General features: G+C 42.9%; 1 protein-coding gene across 1 annotated transcript in view; it reads right to left on the bottom strand.

The window, feature by feature from the left end:
- Positions 1–22,580, bottom strand: part of LOC131291103 (uncharacterized) — a 229,508-nt gene that overhangs the window by 182,661 nt on the left and 24,267 nt on the right. Inside the window, exon 2 of the mRNA XM_058320294.1 lies at positions 1,989–2,039. Within this exon, the coding sequence (XP_058176277.1) occupies positions 1,989–2,039 (51 nt within the window). The remainder of the gene's footprint in view (positions 1–1,988; positions 2,040–22,580) is intronic.

The following is a 22,580-nucleotide window of genomic DNA, read 5'->3' as shown; positions in this document are numbered from 1 at the left end:
CGAAGAAGAGGGGGGGGGGAATGGTAGGGAAGGTGGGGGGACAGTAAAACCAAATCATCAATGCATCAAGTGTCGCAAAGCGGTTCGGGCTTTCAGCGGCATCATTCCCCCCACCGAAAAAGCCGTATGGATAAAAAGCGGTCCAGATTCGGAAAATGCGGACTTAGTCCAGGTCGAGCCTAGAATGTGTAATGGAACGCTTCACACACTCACACACATACACACGTCGAATGTTGCTTCATTACGGAAGCGCCCGAAATTCAGCATAGAATACACTCAGCTTGGTTTCGATTGTCACCAGCGTGTGTTTTGTGCGAAATTGTATTTTCCAAACGAAGAAAACGATTCTTTTGAGCGTCCTCCGGAAAAACGAAAGGCGGAAAAACCAAATCCGGCACAACTGCTTTTTTTCCTTGCCAACAAGGTCGAGATTGACCATCGTCGGACTTAAGGGCTTGTTGTCTACCGATTTGCGACAAGCTGGTGTTTATCTTTATCAACCATCTATCACACAGATGTACCGGTATGATACGATTGTTCCGCAGTTTGTCACATTTCCCGGGCAGGAAAATCTCTACATCGAGTGTGTCTTGTATGACATAAGGCAAAAAGGTGGTGAAATGAAAATATATAGCAACACGAAGGCAACTTTTTTCAGATAGCGGTTGATTTTGAATCGTGTGTTGAAGATCGAATCTAGAGTCCGGTGATTGAGATTCAGATGCATGAGTCTGCATAGCTAGAGTTGAGCAATAGATTCAATCTCAATTGCTGGCTATCTTTGTTTCGAATTTCCCCAAAAATAATTTCAACACGTTAAATGAAATGGTTATCATTTCCGGTAACGAGCTATCAAAAGTTCTAAAAAATTTTTGCTCCATAAATAAATTAAAATACAAAATAAAAACTATGGTAATATAAAAAACTCACTCTTTGGGAATGTATGTCTTGGTTTGGTCTTCGAAAACCATCGGTTTAATATACATCATAAGAGAAATTTTATCAAAAACGACTGTACTAAAAAGTGTACTAAAACCGCTTGATAGTTAACACGTTGACTTCCAAGCGTTTGTAGCACACCTTTTTAGTACATCCTTTTTTAATATAATTTGTTTGTAACATTTATTAAACCAACGATTTTTGAAGGCTAAGCCAAAACTTACCTTCTCAAAGAGTTGATATAAAATATTACTATAGTTTAGATGTTGCATCTATAATTATTTATAGGTCAAACACTTTTTAGAACTGAATTTTGCTGTCACCCACTTTTGGGTGACATGGCAGTCAACGTGTTAACACGTTACGTACCAAGCGTTTTTCGCACAAATCAAGTACAATTTTTTTAACTAAAGTTTGTTAAACCGATTGTTTTCGAAGGCCAAGCAAAAACTTAGCTACCCTCATAACTTATTTTTAATATAACTATAATTTTTATGTTGCACTTGCATTTATTTATGGGTCACAAACTTTTTAGAACTAGAACTACTGTCACCCATATTTGGGTGACGCGGTACGGAACGTGTTAAAGGTTCATTGAGATTCATGAATGTTTCGAAAGATTCTTCGATTGAGATTTGAATTCTCAAAGATTCATGAATCAATCCGAATGAATCTTTTTTCATTGAAGATGTCATATGAATGAATCTCGCTAAAAGATTCATCAGCCACTACTCACTGAATTAATCTTTGCATCGAGTTAGAGATTCATTAAACTTCAAATGAACAACGCATGAATCATGTGAGTCGAATTAACCAAATCGAATAAATTTTGAGTGATCAGTTCATATGAGTTAATCTTGCCAGAAGACACACCTCACCGTTTGAACATGAAAACGTGGCGTTGGATTTAAAACTCCTATAAAGTCGCATATAAAGAATAGAGCCACATCAGGAGTGTTCCATAAAAGTGAGTCGCTTCACGTTCTCCAACCAGATCGCTTGTTCCAGCTGCCTACGCTACGCTCCTCGCCAGAGTGTCGAACACTTACCAACTGGGCTTTCTTCATTCCAAAATGAATCGTCTAGCGTGTAGTCAGCTTCTGGAAAGAGAGAAAACACAAACAGAGTAAGGATCGATTAGCGTTGGATATATGTAGGACATTTGCGAAAAAATGACACCACTTCCATCACCGCACGCTCGATAGACTGCGCTGTTTTTACAGCTCCCTAGATTCTCCCTAGGATGAGATTTTAATTAAAATATGAACAGCTCCCTTTCCCCGAGCGGAGCCAAGTGTGTTTATAGTGTCGGTCTGGGTTCTTCTGGATAATAGAATGCCAAGGCACATCACCCTTTCGCTCGTGGTTTCTAATCGCAGTACGATCGTTCAAATTCGGCTATCCTCGAAGCGGGCAGAAAGTAGGCATCAACACCGGCTGTTGCCACGACCCGGAATCGATTCAACTGGCATTGCCGGTTGACACGCATGAGCGTTTCCCGTGCGTTCCGGGTGTCTCGACTCTCGGCTTAATTAATTTGAGCTCAGCTGCTGGGAAACATTTATCTGCCAGCAGCGCAATGCCTTTTTTTTCTCCCCCATTCGTTTTTCGTTCTTCAACTTCTGGCCACTTCCAAATAATCAACTCGTTATGTCAAACGTCCCCTTTGGAGGGTGGTGGCTAGGAGGGGTTTGTAATTTTCTTCCTGCCTCCAACGGTTCTACGCCACATTTCCCAACCCGAATGGTATGTGCTGAAGCTGACCGGGCTCTTTCCTACCTCGATAAAGCAGCAAATCAAATTTTCTACTGGAATGTCGGTACTGGAGTTTGTTACCAAGACCGACGCGAACCACTCGCCTTCCGTGGGACAAAGCACAACCGGCAGCGGGCTAACAAAGAAAGGCATAATGGTTACGCGTCATGCTAACAACGACAGCATAATTGCGATTAAATTGCAGCCATTTCTGCAGCACCAGGAAAGGCAGCGCGCGTTTCGCCGAGGAATTATTGGTGGTGAAAAGTTTCTCTTTTCTTTTGCACAACACTTCAGGCAGTTACTGGGAGGGTGGGTTAAAACCCGGAGCTACTAGAAGCTGTTGTTGTGCAGGGAGTGTTTAATATTACAGGATGCCTTCCGCTGGTGGAGTGTGAAAAATGAACCATCGTCGGGTAATAATTGTTTGGTATTCGTGGGGGAAAAAAGAACCCCGTACCGTAAGCAAAAACCGTTCCGTTCCGGAGGAGATGAAAATAAAACAGATACCCGCACACACACGCAAACTTTTTATCCATCCTGAGAGGGTTCGAAAACGACATGCACAAAACAAAACCAGCTGTTTTCAAAGGACAGTTTCGGTATTGAATATTTCACGAAGGCGCGCTTCGGTTCGTCTCGGCGTGTTTTAGTTTTTGCGCTCGAACTTATCCGAAAGCCGTTTGGTTTCCCTCAGCCTCGCCACTATTCTACTTGCTTTCATTGCTTGCGTCGAGGTGCTAAGGCTTTCGTGAAACGCTTTGTTGTTCAAATTGTTCATTAAAGTAGACCAAACTGTTTGTTTTTCTGTGTGAAACTGTAGGGAAAGAAAGGGGGGCCGGGGTGTAGGAAGGAAGGGGAGGGGGGGGGGGGAGGATGACTAAGGGTTAAAAACCAACCACCAGCAAAGAACGTTCTCGCGAGGCTGGCGAAGTTGCTGTTGACCCGAAGACGGGCATAATGCAGCTTATAATTAAAATATTAAATTGCCAACCACTCCACTCCAGCTGGGAACGAACTTTGCGTCCTCGGAAATGCTTTCGCACGGACGTGCTGTATTGTTTTCTCTCCCTCTCACACGCTCTGTTGCTTTGGCTCGAACGGCCCAAAAAAATACTGGTACGGTATTGTTAACCGGGTTTGCAATCGAGTGCTATATTGTGCCACAGCTGTTTAACGAAAACTCACCTCAACACTGTTCATCTTGCAAACGACCGAAATCTTCATGAATGAGGGAAAAAGCCCAATCACAAAACAACCAGATAAAGGTTGAAAATGGGATGTTGCCCGTTTGAGTAGGCAGCCGACGGGTTGGTATGGAACAAGTGAACCAAAAATATGACAGTAGAAAAGGCTGCATTCAAACTAATCAAGTGGTTTTGTCACCATGGAATGTTACAATGTCTTTTATATTGAAGCAAAGACAAAAGAGTGACAAAATCAAGCTACGATATAAAAGAAATAAGTAACACGGCGAAGAAAACAGATTCTCAAACGAATAACGATGTCCACAAGCAAAGTAACTCGGATATAGATTACTTGTTCTGTACATTAAAAGATACTTTCAAACATTGAAATAAACGAAAAGTACTCTTCTAGACGAAGTTGATACATCAACAATATTCAATAAGCGCACCCGAAAAAAATTGAAAAGCAAAACTAAATGTTTATTATTGGTTCGTGTGATTAAAGGTTCGTCCACACAAGTTTCCTCATAAACAAATGATTGCAGAGAGGAATGGATAATTGAGTTTTGATGAAAAAAACGTGTCCAAAAGTCGCCTTCTCGTGTTTTATTGGGGTTAAAATAAAAAAAATGAGTCTCTAACGTCTATTAAACACGTTGACTGCCACGTCACTCAACATTGGGTGACAGCAACAATTACTTCTAAAAAGTTTTTAACCCATAAATAAACGAAAATGCAACATGAAAACTATAGTAATATTAAAGACAAGTTCCTCAGGAAACTAAGTCTATGCTTGGCTTACGAAAACCGTAGGTTTACCAAATGTTATAAACAAATTTTATTAAAAAGGTTGTACTAGAAGAGTGTGCTCAAAACGCTTGGCAGTCAACGTGATAAATAATCAGTTTAAAACTTTCATATAAAACAGTACTATTTTCAGAAAAGTTTAAATATAAGGAAAAGTACTGTCCTGCACATTTCAAAACATACAAAAAAAGGGAAAACATGTATTACCCTAGATTTTAAACATTTGATAAAAAAGACTTTCTCGGTTGTAAATCAACTGACGAGCTTTCTGATAAAAAAAGTAAAACATGAATTGGTTAATAATTTACTTAATGAAAAGTGATATAATGCATTTTATTCGGTAGTTATTGATGATTTCGCATCATACAAGTAAATTGAAAAACAATTGCTTCAAATTTAAGCTGCTTGGGGACCCTAAGAACGCTTAACCCGTTTCTGTGTATATTGATGAAACATCTGTTGATTTAATCCTACCTAAAATAGTGTGTTAATATACATGTTTGTTTTTTAAATCATTAGATACAAATTCATAATTTTAAATGGTATTTATTTATATAAATGAAATACCAATGAATTGTAACAAAAAGGGTGGTTTATTTCACTTTGGTCCCATTTATTTTCATTTTGCTAAAGGCCTCCAAAAGTGTAAACCATCCGCTGCATCCACTAGAGCTCACGCTCCACTTCATTCTTCGACACCAGAGTGAGAACCCTTTGGAACCTCCCCTGCCACAACCTCCCCTGCACTGTGACGATGCGTTCTACTTCCTTCGATTGGGATCCGGGCAAGAGCATTGTCGTTCCGAAAATGGACGTCTTCCTACGAGGGTAGGTCATGTGCGTTCTGGAAAATTTCTTCGCAGCTGCAACAGGAAGTCACGAGAAGGGGGTAGAGGGCATGCACTGCGTGACTGTGCCTTTGCGCCCGGGAAAAGCGGCCCGCCGTGGGAAACGGAGCCGTCGACTTTCCGTCTGACACCCGACATGTGTACACGTCATGTCACATTCATTCCCGTACACCGGGGCTCTCGACATTGTAATCGCAATCGGGTCGGGTGATGGTGTGGCACTTGCAGGCTGGGAAAAGGGCGCACAGTAAGACCAGGCAGATGCTGTCAGGATGCATGCGCCCTGTCGTCCGCACTTAACCGAGACGCTCGATGGCGTCCTAAGCTTACGCACACACCGTACTGCCTCTCGTATTTGCAGAGATGTTTCGAGAGCGGTTTGAAGGTGTTGTACCGAACCCCTTGGATCAGGGTTAAAGCCCACTCCTCGGTTTCGGAACTGATGGTTGTTTTAAAGTGTAGATTTAAATTACACCACCCATCCTCGCCGTAAAGGACCTCGAACGAACGGTTTAATGCTATGGCAATGTGCCAACCGTCCCTCCCCCCGCTCGGCGTGGGATCGTTACCCACCCACCGACCAGGGAGCTTATTTCCCATCCGCTTCAATTATTATCCGGACCATAATCGGCTCAGCCGAACGGTGGTAATGCACGGTCCGCAAACCGCACCGGCTCGTCAATATTATCGAGACTGACAGTTGACAACGTGCACAACCACCGCAGAACCCCCCGTTTCGCCGCATGTCCAGCAGGTTTGCACCCTGCCCGCTCCCCCCACCATAACCAGGCAGATTGATTTCGCTCGATTTAGTTCCCATCTGACTGCGCGCGTAATATATGTTTATGTTCGCTTAACTGGCCCAGCATGCTCACACACACACACACGCAGAAGGGATGCTGTAATGTTTAAATATTCCACCACCCACCACGAGCCTCCACAGTGGGGTGGGAGATGAGTGTCATAAACCAAATTGCCAGTAACAACGGAAAGCGTTATAACAAGCGGAGGGGGTATGGATTGTGGTAGAAGCTCAAACTCAGAGATCATTTGCACAAAAGTACATCTTTTATTATTTATTTAATTGTTTACCCACTGCCGTGTCGGTATGCTTTCAACCACCACCCCCGGTTCTTATATGTGGGTGGGTGTAATTTTATAGCATGCCTCGTTTTTTTTTTTAATCACCACGCCAACGCCATATCCCGCGTGGAGGTTGCGGGCGGGCGTAAACACAATTACATTGCAAATAAAATGAAAGCGAAATAAAACCCGGCCAACTTCAGGCCGCGTCGGTTGATTTACGTTTGCGCAAATAAATATAGCAACCACCAGGCGCCTCCATCGGTTGCATTTGGCCGCTGTAGAAGTTGAAATCGGACGTATTTTTGCCTAAACTCGGTGGGAGGGAGGAGGGAGGGAATGTTGGGAGGGTGGTTGTTTGAGCGGGTGGTTTTGCATAACTCCACACGTCCACTCCCCCTTCGATGGAAATGGGTTTCGGAAAGTCAGTCTATTGGTTTTTGGAAATTAGGCTCACTTTACCGGGAGTGATTAACGTAATTATCTAACCAACGCTGGCACTCGTAATGTCGTTCGGTACATACATATACACAGACACATATATGTACACACATGTAAAACGATGGACGGAAGAAAGGCAAACCTGAAGTCCACTCTCCAGTAACGTTCGTTTTTCGCAGGAGCAGACCTCCGCTCAAACAACGTTACACAAACACACATACACACACACACACAAATGGCGATCAAAAAGCTACTGCTGGGAGACGCGTAAAGGCATCCGTCAAACGAGGTTTTTATTTGCGCCGCACGCTCCTTTACCAGGTTATGTTCAAGCCACAACCACAAAGAGGCGCATTGTTTGGCTTCAGTTTTCGGGCAAAAAAAGGGGTTATTGAAGTTGCCAAATCGATGCCAATGGCGCCAAATAAAACGCGGCGCGTACGCAAATGACCGCATGACGCTTGTACAAGTCGAAAGACCTTTGGTTGAAGGTGATTGTTTGACCTTTACAGGGTTTCGATTTATATAATGGAATGTTTCAATTGGTAGAGAGAACATTTCAAAAGCATAGGGGATATTTTCAACCTGTTGAGAGAACTTTACAATCATATAGGGGAATGTTTAAGACGGCTAGGGGAATCGTGCAAACTCACCGGGAAGCTTTGCAACCGGTAAGGGGAGCAAGTTGTCAACCTCACAAAAGTCCTCGTTTGTTGTAATTTGTTTGTTTACTTTGATCCACCCCTGTTCGTTTACGCAAGAAAAGTAAATTAATTACTGTGTAGTTTTACTCGTCTATTAATTTAATTAAAATTTGTATCTTCGATTTTTGCATCCACTAGTTTACACCCGCTTGTCAAGCAACGAATTTGGTATGATTGAAAAGCTGAAAAATCGGAGAATATTGTTCTATTTTAGTTGAAAAACAACTTATAGGTTTTTCTATAAGCATATTTCCTTGGCATTAAAAATGAAGAGTTTTGTGAAGTTAGCAGCTCGCTCCCCTAACCGGTTGCAAAGCTCCCCGGTAGATTTGCACGATTCCCCTAGCTGTCTGACACATTCCCCTATATGAGTGCAAAGTTCTCTCACCCGGTTGAAAATATCCCCTATGCTTTTTAAATGTTCTCTCTACCTATTGAAACATTCCATTATATGGATCGAAACCCTGTATCACTGTTTTTCTTCCCTTCGATCGATGATTTTCTATTCAGTTCAAATGCGGCTCAAAGCGGAGAATACTAGCTTTTAAAACCCTTTCCTCCCACACATACATACGCACCGAAAACCCCGCACTGCCGGTTCCGATCGGCAAACATTGTGCCTCCCGGTTCATGGTTAATTATCCTTTGTTTCAGTTCCCATGCGTTTCCTTCTATTTTTTTTTCTCCTCCCGTTAAAAGGGGAAATGGGTTAGGGTGAAAGCCCCCGGCCTCCTCCACCCGTACACCCGGTCCACGACGTAAGGCGGGCCTGGTAAACATTAATTTTGAAGGATTATGCACATCATACTTTCCATTTTTCCGGGTGACGCCTTTTTGTCTTTTGCTTGCTTTTCCCCAACCCCAGGTTGGTTGCCGTTAGAATTTTCCACATCCAGCACAAAGCATCACACACACACACATACCAAGCGCGGAAGACAATGCCCTCGGGAGTGGATAAATAGGAGCTTCCATAAGCTCACTGGTTTGGAGCAAGATTTCGGCCGCGGGGTTGAAAATTACAAAACCGGGGCGGGAAAAATCTGCCGAGTTACCCGGCCGTCCCCGGGTGACGTTTTCCGTACTGTCGTGCCTTGAAGAGGGTGGGAGAGAGGGGAGGAGTAGTGTCGGGCATTATTCTGCACACGTGCAGCTCGTGAGCGTTCGTTCTGCATGTCAAAATAAATTAAATGAAAAAATAAATTTTCAAAACAAAAGTTTTTCCCTAAACGTACTAAAAAATAAAAAATAATATATGTTAAATGACATATGCATTTATGTATCAATTTTTCGTCTTTATCGTTATTCGCATTACATCGAGATTGCTCTCAGTTCGATCGCCATCTACGATGCTATGCGAATAACGACAAAAACGAAAAACTGATACATAAATGCATATGTCATTTAACATATATTATTTTTTATTTTTTAGTACGTTTAGGGAAAAACTTTTGTTTTGAAAATTTATTTTTTCATTTAATTTATTTTATACTTTTACGTATTACATGAACAGAGAAAACAGGAATGATTCTTTTATATGAAAATTGTCATTAAGTTAGTTGAGTCGGAGTGTTATAATTCATTATCAAACTTAAGGAAGGAGTAGAAATACACTGCCTGTTACTGCAGGATCTGACGCAACTCGTTTTGCTTTGCTGTGATCAGGATCGCGATGTCCGAGTACCAGTTATCAAGGAGTAAGAGTAGGACTGCATTCTGTTTTAACGTTTGCTATGAGTACTGAAGAAGTACTCTCGTTCTACTGCACTGCTGCGAGAGAACACAACATGCGATCTCTGAATGTCACACAGCGCTCTCCCGGGGGAGCTGCTGAAGGAGACCAGCACGCTATCTGTTCAAGTGTGCCAGAACGGGATCGCCAACGCACAGTCATAATCTGGGAGCGAAAAATGCGGGTATTGCTAGCACAATCTTTCATTACTGATCTTCTATCGTTTATCTCTGTCCGATTCATATTTTGCGACATCCGGGAAGGTGAATGCATAAAAACTTTTTAAAATATAACAAGAGCGGCCTGAAACGGTGTCAGCCCAAGCTCAAACCCTCTCCTCCCGCTCCCCCTTGCTGTGCAGAGGAAGAACAATAATAATACCCGCCATCGATCCGGGCCCTCGGTGAGGCGGAAGCGACGAACCTTCAACCAGGTTCCAATCATGTTTACGAAGCGTTTTATTTTTTTTTTGAACATCACCATGGGGTTTTGGTTTGCTGGTGAAGAGGTGAAGAGGTGAAGGGAAGGGCGGGGGAAGAGAAAAGGGGCAAGAAACCTCCCGACAGTCGGCGATTCGCGCACGGCGTGGGGTATTTGGATAACATTTTTGTTGATTTTCGTTTTAGCGAGCAAAGTATCCCCCGGACTCGGTGGAGAACGGAAGACAAAGCTGGTGGGGAAAAGAGGGAGGGGGGGGGGGGGGGTTGAGAGAGAAGACCAACCCTGCCGGTGTGTCCCGGGAAAGCCGGGTACGGGAAATCCCTGCATCCCAAGCATCGCTCTTTTGCATCGCGTAACGCTGCAGGTGCTGACACACACACACACAAATGGAAAAAAAATACAGCTCCCTATCCGCTTGGGAGTGGGGGGGAAAACTTTGTCCCTGAAACTGCTGCTGATGCTGCTTTTGCAATTTGCATATGTCACTCGATTTGCGCCAATTAATTCATCCTTCAAATATTCAAAACTCTCACCTTTTCCTATCCTTTTCTCGCTCCCGATGCGCACACAAACACACACACACACACACACAGACACGTACGTAAATACACATTGGTCATCTGGTCCGGTGTGAAATTGTGTTATTTATCGGGGAGGTGAGGTGTGAGGAGGGGGGTTTCGTTTTTCCTTCTTTCGTTCTCTGTCGACCATCTCAACGGAAAAGCGCACAATCCGTTCGTTTGCAACAAATCAAATGAAAATGTGTCCCAGCAGGAGGAGGAGGCGGGGGAGAGGAGGATGGGGGGGGAGGTACTGGCACTGCCTGAATGTCGTCCCGGTTTTTCGCAAGTGAATAAGCAAATCAAACCATAAACGGATTTGCACCCATCTCCTCCACCCCCACCCAAACTTCCCCCAACCCACCCTTTGCAGCGAGAGTAACGGTTTAAATTGTGTAGAATGGTTAGGGTGGGGGGGGGGGGATGGGTATATCGGTGGATTGGGATGTGCTTAAAGTTTTTCGGATGCGATTCCAGGCACCAACCAACCCCCTCCCTCCTACCCCCACCCCCCGCCGGTTCGGGCTTCTGAAGCTTCATTTGAGCAAATATTTTCTTTCCCATTTTCACATTTTCCAACGTCGAGCCACGGGGGTTGGGAGAGGGGGAGGGGAGGGGGGGGGGGGGTGAAAGATGCGCCTCCGGAGGGAAGGGGGGAGTGCGCGATGGCCAAACGTGTGAGCGTGTGCCTGGGAGAGGAAAAATGTTGATGGTCCGAGCTTATCGAATCTCGTTATTTCTTGCAACATGTCGTGTTGTCCGCCGGGTTTGCCAGTCAGATAGAAAAGGTATGTGTGTGTGGGTGGGTGTATGGGTGAGTGTTTGTCCATCCAATTTCCATTTTCAGGACATGGGTTTCCAGTTTATGCATAAATCAGCGAAAACCGGTCGAAAACATATTTCGCCATGCCGAGCACAACGTCCCTTTGGTCGCTTTGGGGTACGGGGTGCGGCGGTAAGGGGAGGAAGGCAAGCAACGGTGCTCGGATTTGACGGAGAGACACCTCCCAATGTGGCTGTGTGTCCGTGTGTGGGTGGGCAAAAAGGACACGAGCCAACGGAACGGACGTTTGTCCAAGGTACGCCAGATTTTCGCGTTGGGAAAAACGGTTGGGAGGGGTTGGGAAAGTCAACCGGGTGCAGAACAAAACACGCCCAGGGAAGCGCCTCTCGACGCCATCTACGGGACGTTGAACCACGTCTTGCTGTTGCTCCTTTGTTCGCGATTTTCCCAAAAGTGGAGCCCACCAACCCCACTGCAGGCTGGCCGGCGGAAGTCAGGGGGGTTTTTCCCGAAATTAGCTCACCACCAGACGCACCCCGTAGCAGCCATTTCTTGAGCGTTAGTTGTTTAACTGGTGAAATTTTGGGGTGTGAGCAATACTCGATTATTTTTGTTCCTTAAACTCAGAATTAATAAAACATTATTAAGTAAACTTCAGTACCACGAGCTTCATTCAAAACAAACCCTGTATTCCCCCCCACCCCCCTCCACTCCCCCTCCTTCACACAACGTATGTCACCCACTTGACTTGAGAGTGCACGGCGTAAGAAATCTCCCTTGCAAACCTCGTCTGTTTCGCGTAAGTCGGCATCATTTATCATCGGCGAACGTTTCCTCCATCCCGCACAGCGAGTGGGTTAGTGGGGGGGGGGGGGGGGGGGGGGGGAGAGGGGGGTGAGGTTGGGTAGTTGTTCGGGGTGGCTTCCCCTCACGTTTGCACGTCGAATTCCACCCAGAGCGGAGGTCGTTAAGCGAAGGAACCCGTTCAAGCGCCCCACGTGTATCATTTTTCTCTCACACACACACACACACACTCGAACACTCGTGCATGCGTAACATGCATAAGCGATTCCTCTGACGTTGTGGGGGGAGGTGGGGGAGGAAAAAAAACAGACCGCACGCAAAACGAATAGGAAAATAATATACCAAGAAAGATAGCACCGAACCCGGGGAGCTTGAGCTCAGAGGGCAAGACCCTGCTGTATCGTGACGTAGGGGTTGGAGAGGGTGCGTGATCCGGACGACGTACTCCTTGGCAACACCCGTTACCATAGGCACACAGTACCCTCCCCCCCACGCTGGCTGCTGGTGATGATTAATGTTTCGTTTCAGAATCCAAACGCTTTGCCGCACTACTTTAATCACGGTAAAGCGTAGGAATTCTAAAAAGAACCATTAACATAAGTAGCGTGACTTTCACTGACTCCGGTTCTGTTTCACTTTTTGCCCGGTTTTGCTTGGGATTTTTTCTCTCGCTGTTGCTGCTGGGATACATTTATATCCTTTTCCCGTTTTTTTTTTTTTTGTATGTTTCGGTTCGGCGAATGATGACGAAAATAAAACCGAAGGGTTGCACTGTATACATTTCCCGACGAGTAACCGTTGGGGGTGGGTTTTGGGAAAAGGGGGGGGGGTGGAGAAAGGTGATATACTGAGGAAGAAAACCCCAGCTGGAATTGGAGCTCGAGTTGTTATATTTTTATTTCAACCGGTTCTTCTTTATTTCGCGATTGAAAAAAAAATGTGCTGCGGCGATGGAAAAGCTTCTTATCTGAGACTGGCCTGATATACCTCTCCGCCGTGGGTTTGTTTTCCCGAGAACCGAGGGCCCTGGTAAAAATTCCGTACACCGGAACCTCTGAAATTGAATAATCAAATCTAGGCGCAAAAAAAAAAGAATCCACGACCATTTCTCGCGCTCAAAAGCGATAAGCGAAGAAATTAAATAATCAAAGTGAAGGGCAAAACACGGCTGGCAAATGATGTTGCAGATGGTCCGATAGTAATGTAATTAAAGCCGACTTGAGAAACGCAAATGGTTCCCCAACCCGCCCGGAAAAGAGGGGCCATGTGCTTTCGTGCGAATTTTTTTTTTTAAACCGGAAAATTACGCACTTTCGCCGGTTCGTTCTAATCGCTTGTTCGGTGATTGAAAATGGAACGAATCGCACGCATTCGCGGGAAAAGCTGCTCGTTCCGCGGAAAACTCCCGAGACGGGAGCTAATGCCGTGGTTTATGCCACGGAAGGCTTTACCGGAACGGAGTGGCTTGGAGGCGGTAATCTGTCAAAATTGGAAGACTTTTGGCGCTCGCGTGCCTCGGTTGTTTTCTTCCCTTCTGAAAAGCGAATCTTTGCATTTGAAGATTACAATCATTGGCTCCAAACCGATGCTTTTAAGCGATGAGGAACATACACTCAAAGGTATCCTAACAATTGAATCGAAATCGGAATGCAAATGGTAGACAACGTTAAATAAAAATAATAAATACTTTGTCTAATATATTTTGCGACACTTTTTTCGTCCAACTGTAAGGCTGCAGGATATACATTTGGACATATGTTTCTAACATATTACTATGTTTGAACAAGCCATTAAAAGCGTTTTTAGTTATTTCCATCCATTCTATAATAAGAGATAAAAATGTTCCAGATTAAGATGAAAAAATAAATTTTACAAAAAGCGCCCCCGAAAAACATCATGAATCATTTTAGAACTCAACTATACTTGTACTTTCACCACACGCTTACAGAGCATTTCCCGATGAATTCTATTTAAACTAAAGCAGTCAAGGTACGATTAAAATAACACATATTCTTTAAGATATTCCGGATATTAATAGAAAAATTTCATGATAATAAAACCTCTCGTCAATAATGGTTTATTTAGGTATATTGAAAAATAACCAAAGCTACCACTTGTTTTTATCCAAACATGGTAAAGTCAATTCTATAATTGGTATTTCTGTAACGCAAATATAAAAAAAAGAACAAGTGATAACTGATAAGGTGCTCAAACTAAATAGAACACCTTTTAAAAACTAAACGCTTTCCAGGATAAACAAGTAAAATATGTCCTGTTTGATGTTGCATTCTTTATAATTTAAGAGAAAAGAGCGATGGTTATGAAAAACATTTAAATTTGGTCGAATTGATATTCTTGCTAAACATATTTGGTCATTTAACTAAAAAAGCAAACCATTCAATTAAAAAACTAACATGCAAACCCGGATAAGTATTTTTAAATATTTTTTGTTTGTTTTTGTACAAGAATATACCTGACATCATGTAAGACGATCAGAACTTTTTTTTAAATCAAGCAACGATATGTTAGAAGAATCTAACAAGAACTTTAAACGCATGTCATCGTTGAAAAACATAACAGCCTTTGCACAGTTCAGTTATAGTTTATAAACAGTAAAAAGGCTTGAAAAACTTTCTAGATGATTTTAGAAAAGATTGATTCGATTTTGTTCGCTCGAAAAATACAGTAACGGCAACGATTTGCTTGAATTTCTACGTCTTACACGCCTTCCCTTGTGAGTTTCGCGCAAAAGCCAGAGGGAGAGAGCAATAAAGGAGATACACATTTACACGCACAAACACACACACACACACATTCCTGCACGCACGCTGGAAAATGAGCATCCGGCAACGTCCGCTCGTAAAGAATATTCTGCTAACAGACACCTTCCAGCCCTTACCATGCGGTGGAAAAACCCCACCCGTGAAAGGTAAAAGGAAAAGCGGTAAGGGTTTCCGGTAGTGAGGGGGTGGAAAGGGTAGGGGGGGGGGGGGTGGAGGGATTAGCCATGCCACACAAACTCGGCTGCAGGTTTGGTTATTTTTGTACCCGAAGACCCGGTTTTTCCTACTCTCGTTTATCCCCTACTTTACATATCAATTTGTTGACATCCCATCTTTCCCACCGACTCTCCTACCCCTCCCCTTTGCGTACACGTACACAGCAGCAGCATCATCAAGTGCTGCGTCTTTGCTGGCGTAAACCGAAAGCACATCCAACTCCTCTCCCCGAGGGCCAGGTGGAAAAAGCAGCGTGGAAATTATAGAACGTATTGCCGAAACGAAAATAGTTGAACCGTAAAAAAAACACACATGCGTGGTGAGGTAATGTGCGTGTGTCTGTGGGGAGTGGATTTGAGCGCCTCGAAGGTACGCGGAAACATTGTAACACAATCAGAAGGCACCCGGCTCGGCTTCGCAGACTGTAGAAGCACCCGCTTGTGTGTTTGTGTACGGTAGTGTGTGAGCATTCCTTGCAAGGCAAAGCACGTCGTTCCACCCCCCCTCTCCTTCCCTCCCGCGGGTGACACGGTGCGTGACTGCTGCAAAGTCACCGTCTGCAGCCTCCGGAAGGACCCAATTTGGCGCATCGCAAGGTTTCGCCGATTTCCTCTGCAGCAAAATGCCGCCCACATTTCGGTTCCTTTGCTGTTTTTTTCGTCTTTTGTACTCACAGCGTTCACTTTCAAAGCCCCAGCGTAAAGGTGCAGTGTACAGGCAGCCACACCGTACACACGTACACGTGCACGATTTGGAGCGGTTTTTGAGCCAGTGAAAAAATTACACGTTTTGCGGCTCACCTTTGCACCGATGTTCCGAACGGCGCAAAGATGGAGGAAGGATGGAGAGAGAGGCTGCTTTCACGGCAATCCGGGCGTGTATGTGTATATTTTTGCATGTGGGCTTATCTCTCCGTCAAATTGTTCATGTATAGTCAGTTTTGATATTAAAGATAAGAAATAATTGAAATTAAATACAAAATTAAAACTGAAATAACATTTTGAACAATTTTAAAATAATCAAATAAATACTTATTCACTTTAACTACATACAATGAAGAAGAACAAATGAAACTTTAACTAAAATGAACGGCTTTACGGAGAAAACAACCATACTAATAAGGTTGGACAAAGTGCTAAACAACAGTAGTAAACACTTTTTAACACGTTGTCTGACAAACATTTTTGTTACATATTTTCACAACCATTTTTGATTATTTTTATTTTGCCAACCAAACTAATGGGGTTGGACAAAGTTATAAACAACAGTAGTAAACAATTTTCAACACATTGTCTGACAAACATTTTTGTTACATATTTTTAGTACAATCCCTTTGGATTATTTTTATCTTGGTTGTAAGAACAATCCATTCAACGGTTTTTAAAAACCAAGCAAATACCAACATCTATAAAGGATTCATTTTTGTAACAACTACACTTGGTCTAGCTGCTATAGCACCATCCCGGTATTTACGTAAATAAATTGGTAAATTAGCACGCTTTCCATATTGTTCTAAGAAAAATTTATCAAATTTGCATGCAAAAATACGGAAATTGATAGAACAACATAGCCTATTAAAATAATATGATAAAACTTTTAAAGCCCATTCAATTATTGACCAGTTTCTATAAACCCACTTAAAGAAAATCAGAGTTAAAAGGCTTTATCTCTAACTAATATGTAGGTACAACAGTTTTAGAGTAGAATCAATTTCAAAATCCTTTTCAATCAGTGAAATTGAAAAGGCAGTTGGAACACAAGTTTTCCTTTGAAAATTGCTTAGCTAATGATGGCAAGTACATGTTAGGCACATAGATATAATCTCTGCTAGTCATTTTAGCGAATATGATGGTCAACTCGAGAAAAAAACTTAATAAAAGGCTTCCATTGTTGAATTAATTTTCTACCTTCCCCAGACCTCATCATTATCGATTCACACTATCGATATCAACTATATGAATCTACAATATAAGAAACATCCCACATAAACACTTTAAGTAGTTAAATCTAACATGTTATATGTGAAGGCGGCACCATTAGTCTAGCACAATTCACTTATCGACTTTTAACAATGTTAGCCAGTATAAAAACAAACCAAAATGAGGCAAAATGACTTACGCCGTTCCCCACTCTAGTTCCGTTCTTGTTTGTTACACACTTTTGTGACATTACCGAACCCTCGTTCATTTTTACTACATTTATTTAGGGACTATTCAAAAACATTAATTATTAATATTTTATTGTTACAATTGTTTCAAACAGAAAATTGTAATTTGTAAAATACACAACTTTTTCCAGTCCTTGCAGGGATCTTACAAATAAATTGTAAACGACTTGAATCAACAAGAAGAACAGATTTTCTCTCACATTCCGCCATTTATTGCTCAGAATGAATGAATTTAGTGATTTAGCAGCTCTATTTATGATTTTCCTTTCATCATAAGCAAGAGATCCGGAGTTTTATTTTGCAAAAATTGACAACTGGTCTTATAGCAACTGGAGTTTGAACATTTTATCATAAGATATTCTGCAGGCAACGATTATTTATCAATTTCTATTTTTGTATATGCGAATTTTGCAGCTTTTGACAAAAAATTATATTAAGTTAGGTAATTTTCCAATACATTCATGGAAAAGCACGAAACTCAAGGTGGTCTTATAACAACTGGATGATTTCCGTTACATTATTAGAGCACTATTATAGTGGTGTAAACGACTTAAGAGATTTAATGTGTTAAAAAACTGTAAAATGCACCAAATATTCTTTTACTGAATTGGAATTTAAACATATTTGAGAAGAGCTGACGTTTCGTTCAATATTATGAAGAGTGGATGTCGAAGACTCATACAGCGAAAAGACAATGAAATCAATCACTTCACCGAGCAAGAGCAATACAGAGTCACGCAGAAAGTAACAAACAAACGATTCGTAGAACTCAGGTTCCACGCTCCCCGAACCATACACCATACGCACGTCTACCATTACTGTCATTTGCATTGAACCCCCTGCTCAAGTGCGTCAAGGTTCAAGCGTCAGACAAGGCAGGAAAGCTAGCCGGTCGCCTCCAAAACATGTGGAGTGGACCCGCATCAACTCAACGGGAAAAGAAACCACCGACGACGACGGTTTTGAAAGGTCAGAGAAAGAAAAATCAACCCGTCACACACACACGCACACACGCGGGTTGGAGTAAAGAAAAAAAAACCGCACGTACCACAGGAAACAATTACCGAAGCGCGGCGGAGGAAAGCCTTTCGGAGAAAATGGCGGTCCGAAAAAGAGAAAAAAAAACGCACACGCAACGATTTCGGAGGAATTATGACAGATGATTTCGTCTGACGGTGGCGGTCGCCGTTTGATGGGATGATCGTGATGTTGATGGTAATGATGATGATGTTGATGATGATGAGGAGGATGAAAGATGGGTTTGATTTATGGGCTGCGCGTAACCCGTGGGGTCGCTGTCAGAAGGTACAGTTATGCGAGAGTCTGAAAGTCTGAAAAGCAGAGTGCAAAAATATTCACATGCAAATCGAAATACACATGATACGGTGTTCTGGTACGGTTGCCAAAGGTGGATGGCATATTGTGGCAACGTAATGTACCGTATCGAGACGCGTAAGCGACTCGTCCCGTGTGTAAGCGCTGGGCTGCAAAATGGAACGAAAACTCACGTCCTGTAAATTACTCAACGGAACAGGAGGCACCTGCCCGGTCCGGTTCCACGTCCACGTGCGCAGCGACACTATGCCGCACTTCCGGGGCGGTTGAAAAGGCATGTTTGCACAGCCACTGATGAACTCCGTTGACCCATTTTCGCCCGGCGAGAGATGCCGAGCGGCAGAGCAATTTAAGCGCTCATCAAACAGCCGGAGGTGTTCAAAATGACACCGATCAAAACCATTCCGTGGGTGGAAATAAGAAGGTTTAAGGAGACGGTACGGAGTTCCGGAGGAGAAGGTTTGCTACCACCACCAACACCACACCGAGCTGTCCACTTGTTTTCGACGCATTCGGGTTCAACGGACTGGACGCATCCGACTCGAGAGAGAAGCTCCTGCCGAGCCTGACAGCTGACGGCTTGGGGACGACTTCCTCTGAACTCGGTCGATCCGGTTGGTTGGCTTCGGACCAACCGACCCAGCCCGCCGTAATCTCACGCACACCCCTGCGAGCTACCTCAAAAAAACAAGGCGTCTGAGATGGAGGACTGCTTATATCGGGCAGCCAAAGCAAATGACCTCGGGCTACGCGTCTCTTCCCCTACATCGCTTCCCGGCCTTGCCGACTCGAGAGACTGCCAGGTAAGGAACACCTACGTACCCACGCGGCTACACGGTCAGTTACTTCGGTACGGCTCGGATGTTCAGAGCGCCGCAATACATTATTGAGCAGACAATTAGGGGTAGGTACCCGTTGGACGCTGTTCGGGGAAGGGGCGATGTTGAAAATCAACAGGCGGGCAGGTTGCAGGTACAACCTTGCACAGACAGCCCGCAGACAGACTGACTAAAGTCGTGCTCTACAAACTCTATTTTTCCTAAATGGCCATAAATTGTTACTCCACTTGCTTTTTCCTTCGGTATTACATACGTACAAGCCATCGTTCGCCATTTTAAGTACGCCATAACGTGCGTTACTAGAGTGGGTGAGGAGCGATCAACAATAGCAAAATGCATTTTTCTAGTAATGAGCAATGTTTTACAACGAGTTTCTTCGCTCCATGACATTTATTGAATTAAAGAACTCATTCTTTCACCATTTTTATATTCGATCATACTAAATAAGCACTTTCTGATTCGATTTTTCTACACAATATTGTATAGTTGGAGGTAGAACTGTTTTTAAGAATTGAACCGTTAACTGTAAGATAGCAAAGAGTTGCTCTTTCATCGAAAACATATGTTACCATCTCCATAAACGACTAGTCGTCCTAGTCTACCGTTAGTACCTAAGAGATATAAATTTAATTTTAAAAACTTTGCACATATATTCATGGCACGGAGACCTCATAATAGAAAGCGGATATTATAAGGAGGATTATATAAATTTGTTGACTAAATAAAACGGTTCTATAACTGATCCAACCTATTGCTAACCTCCATGATTAAAATATCAACTTCCAAACTTATAACACTGGAAACTAATTGTGACAAGCATGAATCTACAAATAGCCCCTAAGAGAACTTAAATTAAATTGAAATTTAGTACAAATACTGGTCGTACGGACGCGTAATACAAGAAAGGGAGAATTATATAAATTTATGAATAAATAAAACGTTTGTTCTAATTTCCATGATTCAAACATCAACTTTGCAAATTATAACAATAATAACTAACTTTGATTGGTACGAATCTACCACTTGTACCTAAAAGACCTCAAATTAAATTGATATTTAACTTATCAATATTTACAGTACGAACGTCTTCTAAAAGAAAGCGGCATAAAAGTGAATAAAATTAAAAAATCGAACAAATGAGATGATCCAAGCATTTGTCAACTTCCAAATATCATCTTCCAAACTTATAATATAACAAACGAGTTGTAAACAATGTCACCTCATAGAAATGTCGAGGAAGTGGCTTAAAAGTAAGTACGCGGTAAGCAAAACTACAGGACACAATAATTCTGGATACATTTATATCAAATCTTGTTAACTCCTTTTTGCCAAATCGAGATATTTTGAAAGCTTTGAGCACCTATTGTTGCGCTTGATAACGTTTTATTTGTGTGTAATTTATATGCATTTATAATGAATCCGTAGAGCGGTGACACATATGGAGATAAAAGACGTGTTTTCACGAAGAAAACATTCCCTTTTCGAAGTTTTACTTTTCCTGTTGAGGTTTTTATTTCTCTAGTTTCTTTTGACTAGTTGTGAAGAAAGCTGTTGAAGTCATTTTCAATCTACTTTTTCTGGTTCGATAAAAATTTTGTATAATTTTGATAAAATTTTAGAAGTAGCTTCTCGGCGCGCAAAACTTTCCCCTTCGGCATGCACTTCCTCTTCCGCCCGCATCGTAGTAGAAGGCTTGCAAATTATCTTGTAAGAATGTTGGCACTGTCAGATCGCGCTGTCGTCGTTCTGCCAAACCGACCGAAGTGAAGTGGCTCCTTGCCTGCCTTCTGCCATCCTTCGAAACAGGTGGCGGAAGGAAACTGCTTCGCTTACCCTTTCCTGGGTCTGCGGGCTCCAAAAGTTTCTTCGCATCTGTTTCCTGCCAGGCACCGGTTCCGGGCACGATAATTGCACCCCCTCCTCGACCCACCAGGGTGCGGGCGGGCAGGGTGGGATGAAAATTCATCAAATGAAAATGAAAAAACTTTTCCATCCATCCAGCTTTCGCTTGGATTCCTTTTTTAACCAGTTGCGGTGCATTTTTCGTTCCTCCCTCGAGTGCATTTTCTCCTGCGTAAGTTTTACACTTTTATTTTATTTGTCCTGTCCGCCACTTTCTTTACTTTGACCGTTCTTTTTTCGTGACAGTTTACTTCGGCACTCGCATCCCTTTCCACCCGGTTTTACGCTTTTCATAGTGACATTCCATTTTTCTCTCCCAACGATGACAAAAGCATTCGACGGACGCGCATTGTAGTACGCGACTCTTGACGCTTTCCTTCGCACAACGATGCGCGTCTGTTTTTTTATGTTTTATTTTTGGTTTTTTAGGAAGTCTAATTTATTTTGCGTTCCTTCAAAAATTGTTTTGACACCACGAGTTAAAAAAGATGTTAAAGTTGGACCAAAACTAAAAACATAGCAAAAGAGTAGTTTTATGTCCATCTGCGCAAATGTTACCTCTTCTAAACGAATGAAAGTCGGCTGTTTAATATTTTCAAACCTAGATGTGCAGTAGATTTTCCATACGAAAAGAAAAGCAAACGGCCATGAGGAAAAAGGGGGAAACCCAATCGCAATATACGATAGAGTCAAGACAACGCCAGCGTATACATTGTGGACAACGCCATCGCATACATTGTGGACATCGCCAGAGCATACATTGTGAGTCAACATTCGATCATCGCGACGCGGCCCCCGGACCACAACATTATGCTGAGTTGCAGCTTCCCATAGCAACGCGGACCGCCCGCATTATGCTGAGATTGCAGATTCCCGCAGCGACGCGGACCACTTAGAATCAGAAGACCGTGAACCAACGATCCAGATCGCGAACCGATCATCAGTTGGTATCCAGCATCCGAACACGATAGTTGGGTATTAACCCGCACATATGTTGTAGGAAATAAAGTTTAAGTTTTTTTAAAACTCAAACACCCGCAGCAGTGCGTTAACTGGCGCCCGAATAGGGACCGCGCTATGTGAAATTAAGTACAAGTGAAAGTGAAAGTAACCACGCTAGAGTGATAGTTACCACCGAATCCCAAACTTAAAAAGACTTTCCTGATCGCCGAGTGCAGCCGTGTAAAAAGGATCCCGAGTCACCTGTGCAGTTAGCAGCTCACACAGGACAAAAAGGAGCCATCCATTACACCGAG

Source organism: Anopheles ziemanni, chromosome X (assembly GCF_943734765.1).
Source record: "Anopheles ziemanni chromosome X, idAnoZiCoDA_A2_x.2, whole genome shotgun sequence".
Classification (NCBI taxonomy): Eukaryota; Metazoa; Arthropoda; class Insecta; order Diptera; family Culicidae; genus Anopheles; species Anopheles ziemanni.
This window is presented reverse-complemented; position numbering and strand designations above follow the sequence as displayed.